Below are 20077 nucleotides of genomic sequence, written 5' to 3' on the forward strand. Positions count from 1 at the left end.
ACAAAATAATAATAATAATAATAATTAGTCGTTAAGTCTTAAAAAATATGTATGCAGGGAGCTGATTTATCTATGCCTTCCAGAAAATGAGGCAACCAAGTCCAGAAAACTCTCAGGATTGTTTCAGCTAAATAGGATGCAAAGCCAGGCAGGCAATGTTAGTACAATTCTTTTTGTGGAGCACAGCTGTTGAATCACTGTAACATGTGGTTAGAATTTCATTCTGTTAAATTAAAATTGTCTCTGGCTTCCTCCCTGGAGAAAATGATTTTGCTGAATGGCTGGCTCATTCAGCACCATCGCCAACCCCAGGGTCACACATTTTCTCCGTGATTTAGACTGCTGGCTAAGGCTTGCTGAGAGTGGAGTAGTGGCAAAACTATCTTGAGCAACTGGGGAAGTTGCCCCTGGGCCCCCGATCAGTGAGATTTTTGCATTTTCAAACCGTCCGGGCTTTTGAGCAATTTGCAGTTACAGTACTTAGACAGAACATATCATTCAATCAGGCATATTTATTGAGCACTTCCTTTGCACTAAGAACTTGGTAGAGTACAAGACAACATCAATTCAAACCATATGTTTCACCAAAATATATTACCTAGCTGCTTCAATTTTGCCCATAATTGACCTCTGCCCAATCACCTGTGCAGTGATCTAGTCCTCCCTGAGATGTTTTTTAGGCTCCCCCACCTTTTTTTTTTGAATCACATTGGTTAAGCACTTACTATGTGCCGGACACTTAAACTAAGTGCTGGGGTATATTCAAATTAATCAGGTTGGATAGAATCCCTGTCCAACATGAGGTTCACGGTCTTAATCCCCATTTTATGGATGAGATAACTGGGGCAAAAAGCAGTTCAATGAGTTGCCCAAGATCACACAGCAGACAAGTGGCAGAGCTGGGATTAGAACCCGGGGCCTCCTGCCTCCCAGGCCCATCCTCTATTCATTAGGGCACACTGCTTTTTCATCAAAACAAAGAAGCTGCTTCTCTTATAGAAATATTCTTGACAACTGGCCTTATCCAGACATGCTTTCTGTATAATTAGTTCAACACTCCAGGACGTGCCGTACTTACCTCAAAGGCACGACGGACATTAGGAACATCAGAGAAAGCAATTACGGCCGGAGTGATGCCCTGGGCGCTTAGCTCCAGTGTAGCCGTATTGATAGAACTGGCATCATTGGACAAGCCTGTGGCAAAGAAGATGGCAACCTTTCTCATGAGTATACCAGCACGAGCCCTCTTGAACACATTCCTGGCCACAAATAGCATGGCCCTGCCAACATTCCTGGAGCCAGATGAATGCTTCAGAGGTATCTGCCGAACAGCATCCAGGAGCAGATTCTTCTTCTGAAAGTCTGAGAAGCGTAGCAGATATCTAGTGTTGTCGTTGTATGAAACGATGGCCACGCGGGCACCGGTTGGACAGTTATTTCCGCTGATATTCATTCTCTCCAAGAGTGATGACAAAATGTCAGTCATCCTTTTGAAATCTGATGGGGTGACACCTTCAGACATGTCCAGGGCAAAAACCACTTCCGTTGGGAACACTGGACATCTAGGGGTATCTCAAAAAAAAAAAAGGCAATTTACATGATTTCAGTAACCGACCAGCATTCACAGTTTAAGATCTAACCAATGAACAAAACTATTTACCTGATGAGCAAGCTGAAAGAGAAAGGAACAGAAAAAGAAATAATATGGTTATGTTCCTTTATACGGTAGCAGGCTTTCCACTTTTCTGTTCTTTGGGTGGGGTTCTGAGATGTCACATCTAATCTTATCATTTTATACAGGAAGAGATGCGATCATGAGGAGATGTGACATCTTCCTGCCTCCCTTTAACACAACATAAATCAGACAAGGCCAACAGTCCCCTCTCTTCCACTTGAATATCTCTGTGGGTAGAATTTCAACAACCTTTCGGACCATCAGAGGACTGGAAATGATCTAGATGGGTGGGGAGGGGAGAGGCAGGAAGGAGGAAGAGGAGGAAAGGATGGAGAGGAGAGGGAGGGAAAGTGGCCCAATTACAAAAAATATCCCTGCTGTCAAATCACTGTTAATCCTGAAAAGTTTTGGAGTCCTGCGCCTGCCTCCCAATGGCCCCAAGGGAATGGAAACCCAAATGCAAAACGTACTGACAAAGGAAGTTATTTGTGTTATTTCACAAGAGGCAGTGCAATAATGTTGTTAACAATGATTAGTAATCATTTTCAAAAAGTGTGTTTTTTAGCCTGTCTGTGTAGGGTAGGGAATCTATCGATTGAAACCCAACCCTTGATTTCTTTATTGTTTGGGTTAGCCATTGCCTTAACAAATCCGAAGGACAAGGACTCCACCTTTGCTCATATAATGGAAACAGTACTGCCTGCAGAAGTACTAAAGTGAGTCACTTGCCCATCTTGCTCCTTCAATCCTGAACAGAGGACTTTATCTCCAGAGCTAAGAAAATTATTCCCGGTCTTTTGGAAACCTTTCTTTCCCGAGGTGGCCAGTGATCTTGTCTCTCTGGTGGTAACTTGGTGATGAGAACACTTACTTACTGAAAATACTTCGAAGTCCATTCCTGCACCAAACCCCATTACACCCCGGCCTCCACGGCTCTTCCTTCCTCATCTGCCAAACCTCGTTTAAGTAATTCCCTCCAGTCCAAATCCCTTCCCCAACCCATGCAGCTTTCCTCTCCTTTGGTTCTCTGGCAAGCCCCGGGTGATGCAGATTTGTCAGATATGGGGAGAGGATGGAGCCTATACTCACGGCAGTTGAATCGAGTAAAGCTGACCATCTCACAGAGCTGTTTGGAAAAGAGAAGGGTAAAATGAAGTTTCAGTTTCCACTTACTTAAAGATTTAGAAGTTTTCTGGGTCCACTGTCTGGGTAATTTATACCACTTGAAACTTGGAATGAACAATGGTTACCATCCACGGGAAGAAAAAAATAAGTACCTTTTACAGTGTAGAAAGCCCTACCTTGCTCTTTATTGTCTCTCCCATTAAAGTCATCCCCAAAGTTTCACACACAAAAACTCTGACTGAGGAATAGCCTAGGCAGCTCAGCATTCGTTCAGCATTTTCTGGCTAGTGCTATATTAAATGTCCATTTAGTAGGTTGGAATAAAGCTCCTAACTTCTCACTTCTGTATCGCTTCATTCCTTCCCCCATCCCGGAGGTGCTTCCCTCTGCCCCACCCTTTCTCCCACCCTTCTGGTGATTTCCTTTTTTCTCCATGGGGCCATTATCTCTAAAACTATTAAGGTATACACATCAGGCCGAATGTGGGGTGATGAGAAACATGAGATCATAAGGGTTTTAAAGATCATTTTTCTTTACCCTATTGTGGCAGATGTGTAATAGAAGGCACAGAGCAAGTTTTCAGTGAATAACATCTATCCTGGGGGTTAAAAAAGAAAGCCATAACTAAGACCAGGATATCTGTCTCTCAGGCTACACCAATTCCTAGAGTGCCAGACCACTAAGCATGCTTGGAGGGATGGGCTTCTGGGAATGTTGACATTCTTGGTGACAGGTTGAGGGAGCAGGTGTAGAAGTAGGCCAGCTAAGGTGTTGCTCCCCTGTCCTCTTTCCCAGACATCCCTATGTAAAAATACCTAAATTCCGTCTGAAGCAGACCAACCTGATTAGGATACCCTGCAGTGAACATAAATAAACTTAGAACTAGAAAACCTCATACCGTCATGGACATTACACCTTTTGGTCCTTTTATGCCCTGGAATAAAAGAAGACCCAAAAAGTTTAGAATGCTTGTCCTAATCACCTTTCATTTTGGGAGAAGCATAAAAAAATTTAGAGGATATAAACATGGCTGTTCTCTTTTTCACTTTGTGGACTTATTTTTTTTTCTATACTTAGATTTTATGCAAAAAAAGATTTTATGAAGAAATAATCATATTAGTAACATAATAAAATCCTAGATTTCCCACTTTTTTATTTTTTTCAGAAAAAGAAAAATCTATTAAAGTTGTTACCATTGGTCCAGGTGGTCCGAGATCTCCTGGAACTCCTCCTAAACCAGGGTATCCAGCAGAATGCTAAAATGAATCAAACCAAAATCAAATGATTTCTCCTTGGACTCAGGCTTTACAATTTCAGGGAATTGAATTGGCTTTTTGGAATCCCGAAGTGAGTGAGAAAACCTCCTAGAGAAGAAAGAGGTGGATTTGTATAGAATATTTGTAATGTGTTATTTTATGAGAGGTAACAGAGACTTCATGGGTTAACCTACTCCTTGGGTGTATGTGAAACCTCTTTGGTTATTTTTTTAAAGTGGGATAGCAAAAATCCAATCAATCTGCACAATTTATCAACCCCTTAGTTTGTGTAGAGCACTGCAGTGAGCCCTCAGAACCGGAAAATACAATCGGTAGACACAGTATCTGCCCTCGAGGAGTTTTCGGTCCAACTGGGGAGACAGATGTTAAACTACATTACTGATAAGGGAAATGGCCAAATATAAGGCTATGGGGATGGCAACCATTGGAGGTATTTGAGAAGTGGGAAGGTGTGTGCAGAATGATTTTTTAGAAAATTCTGCAGATGCTTTGGAGGGAGAACGGACAAGATCTAGTGATGCCAGCCAAACTGTTAGCAGGCTTTTGGCATGTACTGTGATTCTCCCCATCGCCACTCCAAAGCCTCCTCTGCTCCTACAAGCGGGTCAGAGTACCGCAGGGAAATCAGTCTTAGTGCCGACTCTGGATAGGAATGGCTACCTGGTCAAAGACTCTTCTAAGCCTATAAACAGGTGTTCTAAACTCTCAGAGCCTTCCTGATGATTCCAGTGGGCTCTGGCATTGTGGTTGGTGCCTAGTGCCATTCAACAAATAGTAACAAAACAAATGTCAAGGATAAGAAAGAGTCTTAAAACTAGTAGGGGATTCAGCAACCTGTCACGTTGAATGACGTTTTTCTACAAAACTGTTCAGGCCATGTTTCCCCGCACCTCAAAAACCTCCAGTGATTGCCCATCCAAATCCACATCAAACAGAAACTCCTTACCGTTGGCTTTAAAGTACTCAATCGCTTTGCCAGCTCCTACCTCACCTAAGCTGCTTTCTTACTACAACCCAGCCCGGACACTTGGCTCCTGTAATGTCAACCTACACACTGTACCTCAGTCTCTTCTTTCTCACCACCAACCTCCCACCTACGTCCTGCCTCTGGCCTGGAACGCCCTCCCCCTTCATATCTAATGGACACTTACTCTCTCCACCTTCAAAGCCTTTTTGGAGGCACCTCTCCTCCAAGAGGCCTTCCTTGACTACACCCTCATTTCCTCTTCTCCCATTCCCTTCTGCATCTACCCTGCACTTGAATTTGCTCCCTTTATTCATCCCTCCCTCAGCCCCACGGCACCTATGTACATATCTGTAATTTTTTATGAATATTATGTCTGTCTCCTCTTCTGGGCTGTAAGCTCACTGTGGTCAGGGAATGTGTCTACCAACTCTTATATTGTTATGTCGTAATCTCCCAAACACTTCATACAGTGTCCTGCACACAGTAAGCACTCAGTAAATACGATTGATTGATCGAGAAGTGCTTCAGTATGACCTATGACCTCAGCAACCAGGTCACAGAGTGCTTCTTGGAGTTGCTGCAACTATCCCGTAGTGATGGGTTGATCACAGTCGTACCCATTTTCCACCCCTCAAAAGATTCCAATAAGGATGAAAGAGGTAGCTGAAAAATCCAAAAGTCAACGATCCCAATTTAGAAAATAAGCTAGAGCAGCCCCACTCAGAATCCTAGCAAGCACCAAATATCCAGAGCAGCTCCCAACCAGTGAACCATCAGTATGGGAGCCCAGCCCTCCCCTTGCAGACGGAGCAGAGCATCCAGAAAGCTGCCCTCTTAACTGCTAAAACATTAGGGAGATTGAGCCAACCATAAGCAAAAGCTATGTCCTGGAGTGACATGGCTCCGCAGCTTGACTCAGTGGAAAGAGCCCAGGCTTGGGAGTCGGAGGTCATGGGTTCGAATCCCGATTCTGCCCCTTGTCAGCTGAATGACTGTGGGCAAGTCACTTCACTTCTCTGTGCCTCAGTTCCCTCATCTGTAAAATGGGGGTGAAGACTATGAGCCTCATGTGAGACAACCTCATTCCCCTGTATCTACCCCAGCGCTTAGAACAGTCCTCTCTTTGCACGCAGTAAGCGCTTAACAAAATACCAACATTATTATTATTATTATCCCCCCTCCAAGCACGGTTTCCTCTTTTAATGGTCTAAGTTTTTGAATTCTGTGCTTCATTTGCTCCTGTGGTGTGTAATATAGTCCTGTTTCTATGTGCCCGTCCTCCCCTTTTTAGATTGTCATTCCCTTACAGAATCCCAAGTGAACAGTTTATCTTGTGCCGGTTCCCTTTCGTTTCTCCCACCTCTCCAGCTGGAGCAGTAGCAGAGTAATAATAGACCCCCAAGCTGCCAGCCACCAACCTCGTGTGTGAGGGATGGCTAGCTGGAGAGGCAGGAGGAAAGAAAGGGATCAGGCAAATGTAGAGGTGGGTTTTAATGTTTGTGCTCAGATGGAGAGGGAGGGTGAGGGGAAAGGCGGGAGAAAGCAGAAGGAAGGTGGTGTGGAAGTTGTAGAGTACACACTGACAGAACAAAAATAAATCACAGAAAATATAGAGGGAAAGCATCGTTGACCTATGTGGAATTTACATAGCCCCAGAAAAATGTTCTCTTTGTTACTGAGAACCAGAACCCATCAAAAATTCATTTTAAAGTGCTCACCCTTCTTCCTCTAACCCCCTTGGATCCTTTTTTTCCTGGGTAGCCGGGAACACCATCTTCTCCCTTTTGAAAATTTAAACCAGAAGCTTGAAGGTGAGAGAATACCGAGGAAAAGAAATAGCAAATGCTGTGTTATGGAAATCCTAAAAAGATTTGACGCCTTACCTGCAATCCAGGAAATCCAGGGAATCCATATTCTCCCTAGTGTAATAAAGGAGAGGCATTTCTTTAATCTAATTTGGGTTAAGCTTTCCAGAGCTTTTGGGGGAAAATGCGTATTTCTTAAATCCCGATGAAACAGACTCTAAACACTGGTCAAGATGAGTGGCTAAATAATAATAATAATGGCATTTGTTAAGCGCTTACTATGTGCCAAGCATTGTTCTAGGTGCTGGGGGGGGGAGAATATAAGAAAATCACTTGTTCCACGTGGGGCTCATAGTTTTAATCCCCATTTTACAGATGAGGTAACTGAGGCCCAGAGAAGTAAAGTGACCTGCCCAAAGTCACGCAGCTGACAAGTGGCGGAGTCAGGATTAGAACCCATGACCTCTGACTCCCAAGACCGGGCTCTTTCCACTGGGCCACACTGCTTCTCACTCTCATTCCAGGTTTCTCCCAGGGGACCAGATTTGATTTTTGTCGTTCTGGATAAAATGATGTAGAAATTGATTTTTCTAAAATGCTTTTCCTTTCTTCAGTATATTGAGATTACTTTCTTAGAACCTCTGCTGTGCCTGTTTCCCTAGACGACTAGAACCACCTCCTACAGTGAGTCAGCAGTAGTCAGCCACTGCTTCAGGGGTTAGAGGGATTGGAAGAAATTCTAGCACTATATTAAACTCAATCTAAGTGTGGGTCTCCAGTGACGGGACTCAAATCATAAGGTAGAAACAATTCTTAGGAGATAAAATGGTAAAAGGAAGTAAAAAGCAACGGAAACTCCATCATCTTTTTAAAGAGAAGTGGTGCTTGGAGAAAGGTAACACCAAAAGCAAAATGTCACATGAAAGAAATATTGACTTCTAGCCACTCCCACTCATTTGTTCAACCAAGAATGTTCATCTAAGAGCCTCCAAAATGATGGGAAGTAGGTGCAGTGGAAGTTGGAGCTGGGGTGGGTGGGATAGCGGGAGGCCTGGTCATAGAAAGCCCATCCAGGGACTTGGGGGAGAAGGGGCAAATAGTTAATGCGAAACCCCATGGGAAGGCCACTCTGGTGACCTTTCCCCAAGTCCCCAGTAAAGATGGAAGGAGACTGACCATAGAAAACTGGTGGGAAGGACTCTCCACAGCCTTACTTCTTCCCAGCTCCATCGCCTACTCTTCCCAGTTGCTCCCATTGACCAATTATTTTCCAGGCCTTTATGTCACTTCTTGAGAGGAGCGGCAGAGTGGCTATACATTAGTCAGAAGTTCCTGAGGATTATCCTCAAGTTTTGATAACCATTCAACATCCTTGCAACATTATAGTAGATGGTAAAAACTCGCTGTCTAAAACCTAGAGAAGTGCCATGGCCTAGTAGAAAGAGCACGGGACAGGGTGTCAGAGGACCTAGGTTCTAATCCTGGCCCCACCTTGTCTACTGTGTGATCAAGTCACTTAATTTATCTGTGCCTCAATTCCCTCATCTGTAAAATGGGGATTAGCACTGTGAGCCCTTGTATCTACTCCCTTGCTTAGCCCAGTGTCTGGAGCATAGTAAGCGCTTAAGACCATTAAAAAAAATTTTGATTGCTATCCTCCATGAAAAAGATAAGTTGTGATTAAGTATTCAGAGGAAATAAACACTGCTTGAGTCCACCTTAGCTCCTTTTCTTCCTTGATGACCGTATCCTTCTTTGCCAGGTAGGCCCTGTGAAAATTGCAAAGTCAAGGTTAGGGGACAATATAGTGCTATTATCTGCATAGCGGACAGAGCCTTCACATATTAAACACTGGATTTGGGAGGTGTGGTGTATTAGATAACCGTTTAGATAGAGACTGAGGAGAGCAAAAGCCCTAGCAAAATTATGATTGTGATGAACGGAGGGGAGGGTAAGAGTTCACTGGGTGGATGGATACTTCCCACTGGACTGCAAATGGGGCTGTCCTCTTTCTTATAAAAATTTCTCTGCCTTAAGGAGCAGTCCAGTTACCTTGACTAGCCCTTGCCAGTGGATTATTCTAGGAAAAATGGATTTTCAAGGGATAAAAGGGCAGGGCAGCCCAATATCCTATTCTGATGTCTGAATGGTAAATTGAAAATCTGTCTGTCATGGATACTGCAGTCAAGAGACTTTAATAGCAACTGCATGGAGACTTTAGTTCATAGGTGGGTGTTATGGGCTCCTGCAATTAGACAGTAGAGAACAGAGGATTTGGAGAGATAAAGGGAAAAAGTAATTAGAAGTCAAGATGCAACGATATGTGATGTACTTTGTTCAGAGTAGTAAAATCTAGTTTCCTTATTCAGGTTTTAGAATAAGGCTCAAGGACATTTCTACTTCTCAGTGGTATTACAAGGAATGCTGAGCCTGAATCATCTTTATCCTCCAAAATCTATTTTGGGGACATCTACCTTGGCTTGGCAACTTCTGCAAGTGTTAACTTTGGTTAAAATATCATAATCAAATATCATAACCAGTATTTAATGATTACATATCAATATTTAATAATCAACACTTAATTATTTGATATTAAATAATAATTTATATTTAATGATTAAATATCATTAAAATATTTCATGGGCAGAGACAGCGACAACTTGTGCTCTGAAAGTAAGAGTAATGTGAGCAAAGAGAAAAGGAGAGTGGGATACTTCTCCCATCTGATTGTTTATGCTCCCTCCATTTTAATTTTTTGATGTCTCTGGGAGAGCTAGTTGAGATACTCAGAGTTCAAGACTTTCTTTACCTCAGAGATTTCAGACAGCCAAAGAGGAAAGACGTAGTCGTGATGATAAATAAGATGAACAGCATCAATAATCAGTGAGGCGATACAAAATTAACAGCAGAAAAACAAGACTCACAGGCATTCCTCTTGATCCTGCTGGTCCCAGTGGGCCTCTCTCTCCTAGTTCCCCATGATCGCCCTTTTGTAACGTAATTAAAATGAAATTATTTTCCTTTGCCAAACTTTTCATTCATTCATTTATTCAACTGTAGTGCCCTGGTCTATGGGAAAAAACCCTCTTTTGAATCAGGAGACCTGAGTCCTAGGCTCATCTATTCTGTCAAATAGTGATGGTTTCTTACCAAAGAACCATCCAGTGCATACCACAAGGTGGGCAGAGCCAGCAGGAGTCCTGAAATGTAACTGGCAATGTGGGCAGCATAGACTGTAGCGGTATCAATGCGACTACCAGGTGGGTCATGGCACCATAGCACAGCATTCATACTCTATTGTGAATTCTTCAGCCACTAATGTGTCCTGATCACAAAAAGCATTGAGTGCACTTCACAATATGCCAGTGCCTGCCACTGAAACACTCTTTGCCAGAGGGAATAAGACAGGAAGGGAAAAGAAAGTGAGAGTGTGCTCTGCCCAAATCACTAGCGCTTATAATCAGTTCTTGACCTGAAATCTCAGGACCATGGCTCATCCATCATGCCCAACAAGAGATTCCATCTTGTATTCACTGAACTCCTACGGCATGTGCATGGGAGAATACAATTAAAATTAAAGACACAATCCCAGCTCTTGAGGAGCTTAGAAATGATCAATCGTGTACTACACAGGCAGTGGAAATGGGGGGGAAATTTAGATAAAATTGATAGTAGTAAAGGTACTGACAAAGAAAATGAAAAAATAAATGGAATGTTCATTCGATCATTCAATCATTTAATAAGTGCTTACCGTGTGCAGAGCACTGTACTGAGTACTTTGGAAAGGACAATACAACAATAAACAGTGACATTCCCTGCCCACAATGAGCTCACAGTCTGGGGGGGGGCGGAGACAGACATCGATACAAATAAATAAAATTACAGAGCAAAGGGAGCAAGTCAGGGTGATGCAGAAGGGAGTGGGAGATGAAGAATAGTGGAGCGTAGTCTGGGAAGGCCTCTTGGAAGAGATGTGCCTCCAATAAGTCTTTGAAGGTGGGGAGGGTAATTATCTGTTGGATTTGAGGAGGGAGGGCATTCCAGGCCAGAGGCAGGATGTGGGCCAGGGGTTGTTGGCAAGACAGGCGAGAGCTAGGCACATTGAGAAGGTTAGCAGTAGAGGAGCAAAATATGTGGGTTGGGTTGTAGAAGGAGAGAAGTGAGGTGAGGTAGGAGGGATCGAGGTGATGGAGTGTTTTAAAACCAATGGTGAGGAGTTTTGTTTGAGACGGAGGTGGTTAGGCAACCACTGGAGATTTTTGAGGAATAAGGGTGACATGTCTTGAATGGTTTTGTAAAAAGGTGATCCGGGCAGCAGAGCGAAGTATGGACTGGACAGGAGAGAGACGGGAGTTTATCAGTGTTTGCACACTGAGATGACAAAAACAGATGTGGTGAGAATTAGTCTGGTAACATCTCTTGAAGGAGGTGGGTATTCAGGAGCAATTGGAAATTGAGAGAGTTATGAAGTGGTGTAGCTACAGAGGGACTAAATTCCAAGAAAGTGGAAACGGGTGTGAGCAGTAGGTCAGAGTTGGGAACAAGGTCAGTGAGAAGGTTAATTTGGTAATAGTGAAGAATGCGATCTGGAGTATAGCCTGTGAGGAGGGCAGATGTGTAATAAGGAATTCTCGTTTGGTCTTGCAAAAAGGTGTTGTTTTTGGGCATTTGTTTCGTTTGTCCTTTCCTCTTTCAGTGGGTTAAGTTACACGCTATTATACATTTCAGTGGGAGGTCTGACATGCCTGGTATCCCAGGTCAATGGAGTTGACACCAGCTTTGCATAGAGGAAATTCATGAAGAGCTGATAAATTTCTGCAATATTTACTGAGCAGGAAACCGCATTTTCTGGTGTTTACCTTAAATCCCCTGCGTCCCATATTCCCTTTTAAGCCAGGTGCACCTGGAGATCCTGGAGCACCCTGAGAGAGAAATAATATCAGTCGCCAGAAAAGATACACAGGAATCAGTTTACCACAGTTCTAGTCTCCAATGGCATATAACTAGTGTATGGAGCTTCTTGGGGAAGAAGTCATTAAATTTATCTCACACAACAATATTCTGATGTTAATCCAATTCTTTTATTATAGCATAGAGCACGGGCCTGGGAGTCAGAGGTCATGGGTTCTAATTCCAGCTCCGCCACTTGTCAGCTGTGTGACTTTGGGCAAGTCACTTAACTTATCTGGACCTCAGTTCCCTCATCTGTAAAATGGGGATTAAGATTGTGAACCCCACGTGGGACAACCTGATCACCTTGTATCTCCCCCAGCGCTTAGAACAGTGCTTTGCACATAGTAAGCGTTTAACAAATACCATCATCATCATTCATTCAGTCCTTCTGAAGTGCATCCTTAAATTTAGACATTGCATTGTGCCAATCGATTACATCCAGGATGAAATTAAATTAAGATCCAGGATTAGTAGTGATCAGTAAGTATTTTACTCAAGGCCCCCACTTATCAATCAATCGGTGGTATTTATCGATCACTTCTTGTGTGCCGAGCACTGTACTGAACTCTTGGGAGAGCTGAAAGACAAAGGGAAGTGAAGCATTGCGGCAATTATCTGCATAATTCAGGTCTCTAAGCATTCATCAGTGAGGAAAGTGTATTTTGACCTGAACAATTAAGATTGAGAAAGGTTCAGATTCTTTTTGAGTACTTCAATGTTACGCTGACATTTTCTCCAAGAAAAATAGTGAAAGAGACTGTTGAATTAGGTGCCAAGTTCAGTCCTAATGGGGTTCCAGTCGAGACTGGGAAAAAATGTTTTTAGACTAATGTTAAAGGGCTACCATTTAAACATTCAGTAACAAATTGTTTTGCTTCTTCCCTCTGTTATTCCTTAGACATAGTTTCCACTTCAGAACTGTGACAAAACTGCAAAAGGCTTAAATACCCTGATTTTTGAGGGTTTTTTCTAACTGAATTTGTTAAGCACTTACTGTGTTCCAGGTACTCTACTAAGTGCTGGGGTAAATACAGGATAATCCCACATAGGGTTCTCAGTCTTAATCCCCATTTACAGATGAAATGACTGAGGCACAGAGAAGTTAAGTGACTTGCCCAAGATCACACAGTAGACCAATGGCAAGCCAGGATTAGAATTCAGGTCCTCTGACTCCTAGGCCTGTGTTGTATCCACCTGGCCATACTGCCTCTCTGCTTCACAAGGTTTGCAGTGATTTGCATCGTTTTATCTGACTTCTCCTATTTAGAAGTCATTGTTAGGTTGGCAACAGGGGGTGACATACCTGGGGACCGGGTAAACCTTGCAATCCAGCTGTTCCCTTGGATCCTTGGTAACCTCTTGGACCCTAGCCAAAACAACAACAAATTGATTAAGAACTATTAATACTTTATGCCAATATAAAAGTCAGAGTTCTGACAAGGAACACTAATTCTGGATTTAGTTCTGTGGCCTTATCCTAGAATGTCCTGAAAGATTCTGGAAAATACTGAAAGAGTCTGGAAAAAAAGTAAGGACACATAAATAAATAGCTAGACCTCCCAGGTTCATGACTCCTTGTGCCCAGAGGAGACAGACTGTAGTGCCTGAGAAAGTGCTATTAAATGGGGATTTTCATGGCACAAATTTCATTTTAAATACTGAAGGGAGACAAGGGTTAGTTTCAAGAGCTCCCCATCAAAATTTCACCACAGTACAATAGAGATCATATAGCGGCTAAATTGCTTTAGCTCTCTCCCTCCAAATCCCCTTCTTTTCCATTTATTTTTCTCTAGATTTCCCGTGAATAACCTGAATACCCTAATTCCTCTGATACTGGCTTCCTGCTGGGTGAAATAGTGGAAACTGAAATCAGCTTCTTTACAATAGGGAGACACCAGTAGTCATTGAGTATTGATGATCCCACTGATCATTATCTTAACTTTCCCCCTGGAGCCAGAGTTTCTGAAGAAGAAACAGACCCAATTGAGGAATATTTCACCAACAAAGCCAGTCAGGCTCTTGTGATACCACCTGTGAGCCTTGAAACCCAAGCAGTCCTTTAGAGCCCTCTCGTCCAAATTCTCCTCGCAAACCCTGCAGAAATGAATGAAAATGTGTCCGTTCATTGATCATTCTTAATCCCAAAGGCCACCGACTCTTCCATTATATATTGTTATTGGACCCCAAAAGAAACATGGGAAATAATGATATGTTGACTCATTCTCCTTTGAAGTCAGTGTAGCTTAGAGCAGAAAAGGATGTAGGGAGTTTGTGGGGATATCTACCCTAGATACTGAAGAATGTGGGGCCAGAATTTTGTTCCACTCTTCAGTCCTTCTATCCATTTCTTCCATCTGTTCAGCTCTGTGAGCACATCACCGTTTAATCTTGTACTGTATCTAAGAGGGGTGACTGCATGCAGGACTTGGGCTCCTTAACTTAAGCACATTATGGGTGCTTAATGGTATGGGGGCTCAAGTAATTTGACATAGGGTTGGGTGGGCTCCACATTGGATTTCATTGCACTGATTCTATATTAGATGTCTTTGAAAGCTACATTCCTTAATTTTTGGTTCACAAGTGATGATATTTATCAAGTTATTGTTTAAATTGGATAGAAAGTTGTTCCTTTTATTACAACTTGGCACATTAATCCTTGGTGGTCCAGACTGTGCTGCTAACTAAATCGGATCTGACATCAATGCATTCACTGTTAAGTGCACCAAGGCAGTCAATATTACCCTGAACTGGGAGATAGATGTAAGGTATTTCACACATATGCCTAAGTAGATAAGATTCCACTACTGAATTAGCCTCCTAGCAGACCTCCATCCCTCTTCAGTCCATACTTCCCTCTGTTCCCCAGATTATTTTTCTAAGACATAAGTTTACACGTGTCTCCCCCCTCCTCAAAAACCTCCAAAGTTTAGGCCACTGGATAGGCTGCCACCTGGAGAGGCCCCATGGGAGTCTTAGTTGCTACTGTCCCTCCTGGAGCCAAGGGGCTGGACTCAGTGATCTCTTCAGGACGCCCCTTCCAGCTAAAGAACAGGGAAATTCCTCATTCCTTGGCTCTCGGCTCTTGCACATGTAGTCATCGTAGATGCACATGTAGATCTGACATTGGAACTAGGCCTGATGCCTGTTCTCTTGACATGCTGCTCTTCCCCATCCCCATCTCTACTCTCCCATAAGCCAAGGCTGCCTCTGCCCCAGGCTTGAAAAGGAAAATTCTGACGTGTTTTCACGGGAAAAAAGTTTGGATTCAAACTTTCCCTGGCATTTGGAAAATTTCCTTTCTACTAATGGAAAGGCAAAAGAACAAATTTCCCAGTAATTTCCACATAACCCCCTGAGGCGAAATCAATCCCCCAAATAACTCATGTGCCAACCCACTGACTCAAAACCAAAGCCAGAGGATTGTGGATTAGAGAGTTGGGTGGGTGATTCAGAAGAAAGCCCAGCCCCATCTGTAGAGTGAGTAACAGCCACTAACCCTCACTCCAGGTTGGCCTCTTTGACCTCTTGCCCCCTAAAAAATAGAAGACAACAATTACCCATGAATCAGAAGCATCAAAACAACCAAAATAAGAAAAGTCCCCGACTGGAGGTTGACTCGCAGAGGAGACACTGTGGAATATAAATTATCCCTACCACGGGGCCCCTGTTTCCAGTCTCTTCCCGCAAGCCGACTCGTCCTGGATTTCCCTAAACAACAGAAGGCAGAATTGTTTTGATTTAAATTTGTTGGATTTAGATTTGTTTCCTTAAAGCAAACCAGGGATAGCTGTATGGTAGAATTCCAAGGTTCCAGGAATTTTTCTTCAAATATTTCATTACATTTGCAAAATGTGGGAAGTCCTATCTTAGGCAAGCATCCCAGTCCCAAAGAGTTCTAAAACAACAACCCTTCCTCTCACCTCCTGCCTCACTTTCCCAGGCAAAGGGCAGGGCCAGAGCAGTAGAATTGAATGGTGCCGTGGCACTCAAGATGCCAGAATGCCACATTTTCCTGTAGGAGAGGACGGGGCGGGGGAGCTAGGAACACATCAGTAGGGAAAGGGCCAAGGGACACCCGCTGATGCTTGCCAGGGGGAAAGAGGAGCTAGGATTTCTATGTCTCCTGCTTTAACTAAATTCAGTAGCTGGTCCTAGAGCTCCCCGGTGGTCTAAAGTCTTCCCTGAAGATACGCAGAAGGAAATAGATCATTACGGTTCGATTCACAGCACCACTGTAGCTAGGTAAGCGTTGCTAACTTTGTAGGAGTAGTTGCTGCAGTGAGCCCGTGAAGGGATGTTTTTCCCCACACAGCCTCCCAACTGGCTACCTACTTCTGTTCCAAACACTTTTCCAAATGGATCACTAGCCAGGCTTCAACTAAGCAGTGGATGTTAATTGACTTGCAGTTACAGGCAATAAATCCACTCCTTGTCATAGAACAAATGTACTGTAGCAAAAGCTTTGTGTAGTAGCGTAACAGAAAGAGCCCTTATTCTTGGGAACTTTAATGATATGGACATGAGCCAAACTGGTTTAAATTGCATTTTTAAGACAGTGTCCAGTTATTTGTATATTACAGGCAGATTTACAAGAATCTGGGAGGATTTTCTTGTAGTTTCTGTGAACCCAAATAAGGAGGGAAAAACTAACATAACTGCTTTCTTCTTTGATACATTCTTAATCACAGTTTGCTTTGTTCCAGCTCTGAAACAATTAATAGTTACTCTAAGTTATTTTCCACCATAATCCCTGGGGAAGCAATAATTTACTTCCCCTGTGACACTGGCCACAGAGAACCCCAAAGCTATTTTTAAAATATGACCTTTGGTAAAAAATATAATCTCTAATATTTCTTTACATCTGGGGATAAAGCCCTTTATAAATTCTCTCTAATTTTTATCCCCTCCAAAAGCCACCCCCAAAGGCCTAGATCAGCAACAATGAGACCAGGATGCCTCTTTGCAGCTACTGTTTGAAATGGGCTTTACCTGTCTCCCTCTTCTTCCTTTTTCTCCCTTTTGACCTTGAATTTCACTACTGGTTCCTGGATCCCCCTGAGGAAATAAAAGCTTTGTTACTCAAGGGAAGAAGACAGAAGGAGGAGGGAAAATGTTAGGATCAGAGAAACTCAACTAAATTGGACTAGGTTCATTTTATTTTCATTTTCATGTGTTTGCCATCGACTCCTAATGGGGAGAATATTATTCAACTTCAATCTTTCTTCTTCTTCAGTCCCGATTTTCCAGTTGATGGATGTCACTGATAAACAGCATAGTTCTTGAGGTATTTGGGGGAAGGGCAACCATTGCTGAAAGCTTTTGTATGTCACTCCTGACCGATGGAAAAGCGTGCTCCCTAAACCTAACTTACGGGATCTCCTCTGAAGCCTGGAACTCCTGGATCACCAAGCTCTCCGGGAGGGCCTTTCCAACCCTTTAATCACAAAAAGAGAAACGACTATTAGCGATCCACCTACTGAGCTGTCAGGTTCTTAATACCAAAGAACTTACCCATCAGGTGATGCCCAAGGGAGGGAAGGATGTTGACAAATGAAGATTCACATGGAATTTAGGATGACCTCTACCAGAGGGAGAGGGTGAGAAAGGGGCCCACTTCTAGAAACCTCTGGCTACAAAAATATATGACAGCAATAGTTGGAACTGTGAGTTTCTGGAGCCTCTGAGAAAGGGAGGAGAAGGAATTCTTTTTGGGCTTGCTAGTCCCGCAAGCTGCTGTAAGAGGGCTATGATAAAGTAAACTATTCTCCAGGAAGCACCCTCCTCCTCCTTCCCAAACCCTGTCCTCTCCCAAACTTTCCTGTCACAGTAGACGGCGCAACCATCCTTCCCGTCTCATAGTCCCGTAACCTTAGTGTCATCCTTGACTCACATATCCAATCCATCTCCACATCCTGCCGGTCCCACCTTCACAACATCGCCAAGATCCGACCTTTCCTCTCCATCCAAATCGCTATCACGTTAGTACAGTCACTCATTCTGTCCTGACTGGATTACTGCATCAGCCTCCTTTCTGACCTCCCAACCTCCTGCCTCTGCCATACTTCAGTCCATACTTCACTTTGCTGCTCTGACTGTCTTTCTACAGAAACGTTCAGGGCATGTCATCCCCCTCCTCAAAAATCTCCGGTGGTTGCTTATCTGCCTCCATAGCAAACAAAAATTCCTCACTCTTGGCTTCAAAGCTCTCCATCACCTTGCCCCCTGCTACCTCACCTCCCTTCTCTCCTTCTACATCCCAGGCCACACACTCCTCTCCTCTGGTGCTAACCTTCTCACTGTGCCTCCATCTCACCTGCTTCGCTGCAGACCCCTGGCCCACGTCCTACCTTTGACCTGAAGCGCCCTCCCTCCTCAAATCCGCCAGGCAATCACTCTTTCCCCCGTCAAAGACCTATTGAAGGCACACCTCCTTCCAAGAGGCCTTCCCAGACTAAGCCCCATTTTTCCTTATCTCCCACTCCCTTCCACATCACCCCCACTCACTCCCTTTGCCCAACTCCTCTCCCTGCCCCACTGCACTTATTTGTGTATATTATAGGAATTAGGAACAGTACAGTTACCCAGAAAAAAACTTTCTGCACAGCACTGAGTGAAATGAAGATTTGGCAGTTTGGTTAATTTAATGAATATTGAAAATCAATCTAGATAAACTAAACCTCAAGCTCCAAGAAAACTCTATTTCCACAATGGTGTTTTTTCCTTGAACTAGCCAGATAAAATGCCTTAACTATCATTGATCTTGCCTGTGTAGTTACTCCATAAATAAAATGAAACAATACCAAAATCATTAAATATTTATAATCGTATATATATAATATATACAAATATATAATATGTATATATCAATAATTCTGTTTATTTATATTGATGCCTGTTTACTTGTATTGATGTCTGTCTCCCCCGTCTAGATGTGAGTCCATAGTGGGCAGGGATTGTCTCTCTTTATTGCTGTCTTAAATATGATTAAATGACTGAATGAGTTAACTGAAACCCTCCCATTTTACAGACAAGGAATTTGAGTTATTGGGGTCCTAAATACCTTGCCCAAAATCACTCTAGACTTTGAGCTCATTGTGGGCAGGGAATGTATCTGTTTGTTGTTACATTGTACTTTCCCAGTGCTTAGTAAAGTGCTTAGCACACAATAAGCACTCAATAAATATGATTGAATGAATGAATGAACAAACGAATGAATGAAAGAATGAACACAGCTTTGATGTGAGTTAGTACAACTACGTTTCAAGTATCCCAGTCCAGCCCAATGCTCAAAATTATTTTCCCTAAATTTGTTTTTCAGACTGCAGGGAATTTATGACCAGAAGGATGGATCTGAACTGTATGTACACCTGTCTAAAAACAACAAATCAATCAATAAATGAATCAGTAATTTAATAGTATTTATTGAACAGTTACTGTGTGCAGAGCACTACAGTAAGCATTTGTGAGAGTAAAATAGAATTGAAGACATGCTGTTTGCCTTCAAGGGTCTTCAGTCTAGTGGGCGATGCAGATATTCCCTGATTAAGCCCTCTTTTCCCTATCTTCAACTCCCTTCTGCATCACCCTGACTTGCTCCCTTTATTCATTTTCTCCCAGCCCTATAGCACTTGGGGACATTTCTGTAATTTATTTATATTAAGATCTGTCTCCCTCTATAGACTGTAAGCTCATTATGGGCAGGGAAAGTGTCTGTTATATTGTTATATTGTACTCTCCCAAGCACTTCACACAGTATTCAGCACTCAGTGAATACGACTGACAGACTGACTGACATTAAAATAATTTACAGCTAAGATAAAGAAGGCTAAGTGGGTATAGAGATATCTGAGTGCCCTAGAACTAGGATATATAAGAAATGTACTAAATATATATGTTCAAAAATGCTCCGGGTGATTGTGAGTGCAGAAGAACTGAGGTGATAGCTGGGGGAAAATTAATTTGGGGAGAAGATAAATTGATCAGGGAAAGCCTCCTAAGAACATGCTATTTCAGAAGAGCCGTGGTATGGTGGATTTGAAGTGGGAGGGAGTTCCAGACGGGAAGCAGGACATGAGCAAGGGGTCAGATACCAGTGAGATGACTAAGGCACAGCTAGTTGGTAAGCTTGAGAGAAATGAAGAATGCAAACTGAGATATACTGGGAGAAGAGAGTAGATTAATAGGAAGGAAATAGCAGTTTGAGTGCCTCAATACCGAGAATTAGGAATTTAGGCTTTATGAGGAGGGGAATGGGGAATGAGTTTTTAACATGGGA

At 42.9% G+C, this 20077-nt stretch overlaps 1 protein-coding gene across 1 annotated transcript in view; it reads right to left on the reverse strand.

The window, feature by feature from the left end:
• The window catches only part of LOC100083924 (collagen alpha-4(VI) chain-like), a 68288-nt gene that overhangs the window by 5498 nt on the left and 42713 nt on the right, over positions 1–20077 (reverse strand). The window contains exons 16-31 of the mRNA XM_029070793.1: positions 17174–17236; positions 16792–16857; positions 15457–15510; positions 15299–15334; positions 13834–13896; positions 13106–13168; positions 11709–11771; positions 9774–9836; positions 8568–8618; positions 6928–6963; positions 6763–6825; positions 3994–4056; positions 3699–3734; positions 2765–2801; positions 1661–1672; positions 1079–1572 (exon numbers count right to left, since the gene is read on the reverse strand). Of these exons, the coding sequence (XP_028926626.1) occupies positions 1079–1572; positions 1661–1672; positions 2765–2801; positions 3699–3734; positions 3994–4056; positions 6763–6825; positions 6928–6963; positions 8568–8618; positions 9774–9836; positions 11709–11771; positions 13106–13168; positions 13834–13896; positions 15299–15334; positions 15457–15510; positions 16792–16857; positions 17174–17236 (1263 nt within the window). The remainder of the gene's footprint in view (positions 1–1078; positions 1573–1660; positions 1673–2764; positions 2802–3698; positions 3735–3993; positions 4057–6762; positions 6826–6927; positions 6964–8567; positions 8619–9773; positions 9837–11708; positions 11772–13105; positions 13169–13833; positions 13897–15298; positions 15335–15456; positions 15511–16791; positions 16858–17173; positions 17237–20077) is intronic.

The sequence above is a fragment of the Ornithorhynchus anatinus genome, chromosome 8 (assembly GCF_004115215.2).
Source record: "Ornithorhynchus anatinus isolate Pmale09 chromosome 8, mOrnAna1.pri.v4, whole genome shotgun sequence".
Classification (NCBI taxonomy): domain Eukaryota; kingdom Metazoa; phylum Chordata; class Mammalia; order Monotremata; family Ornithorhynchidae; genus Ornithorhynchus; species Ornithorhynchus anatinus.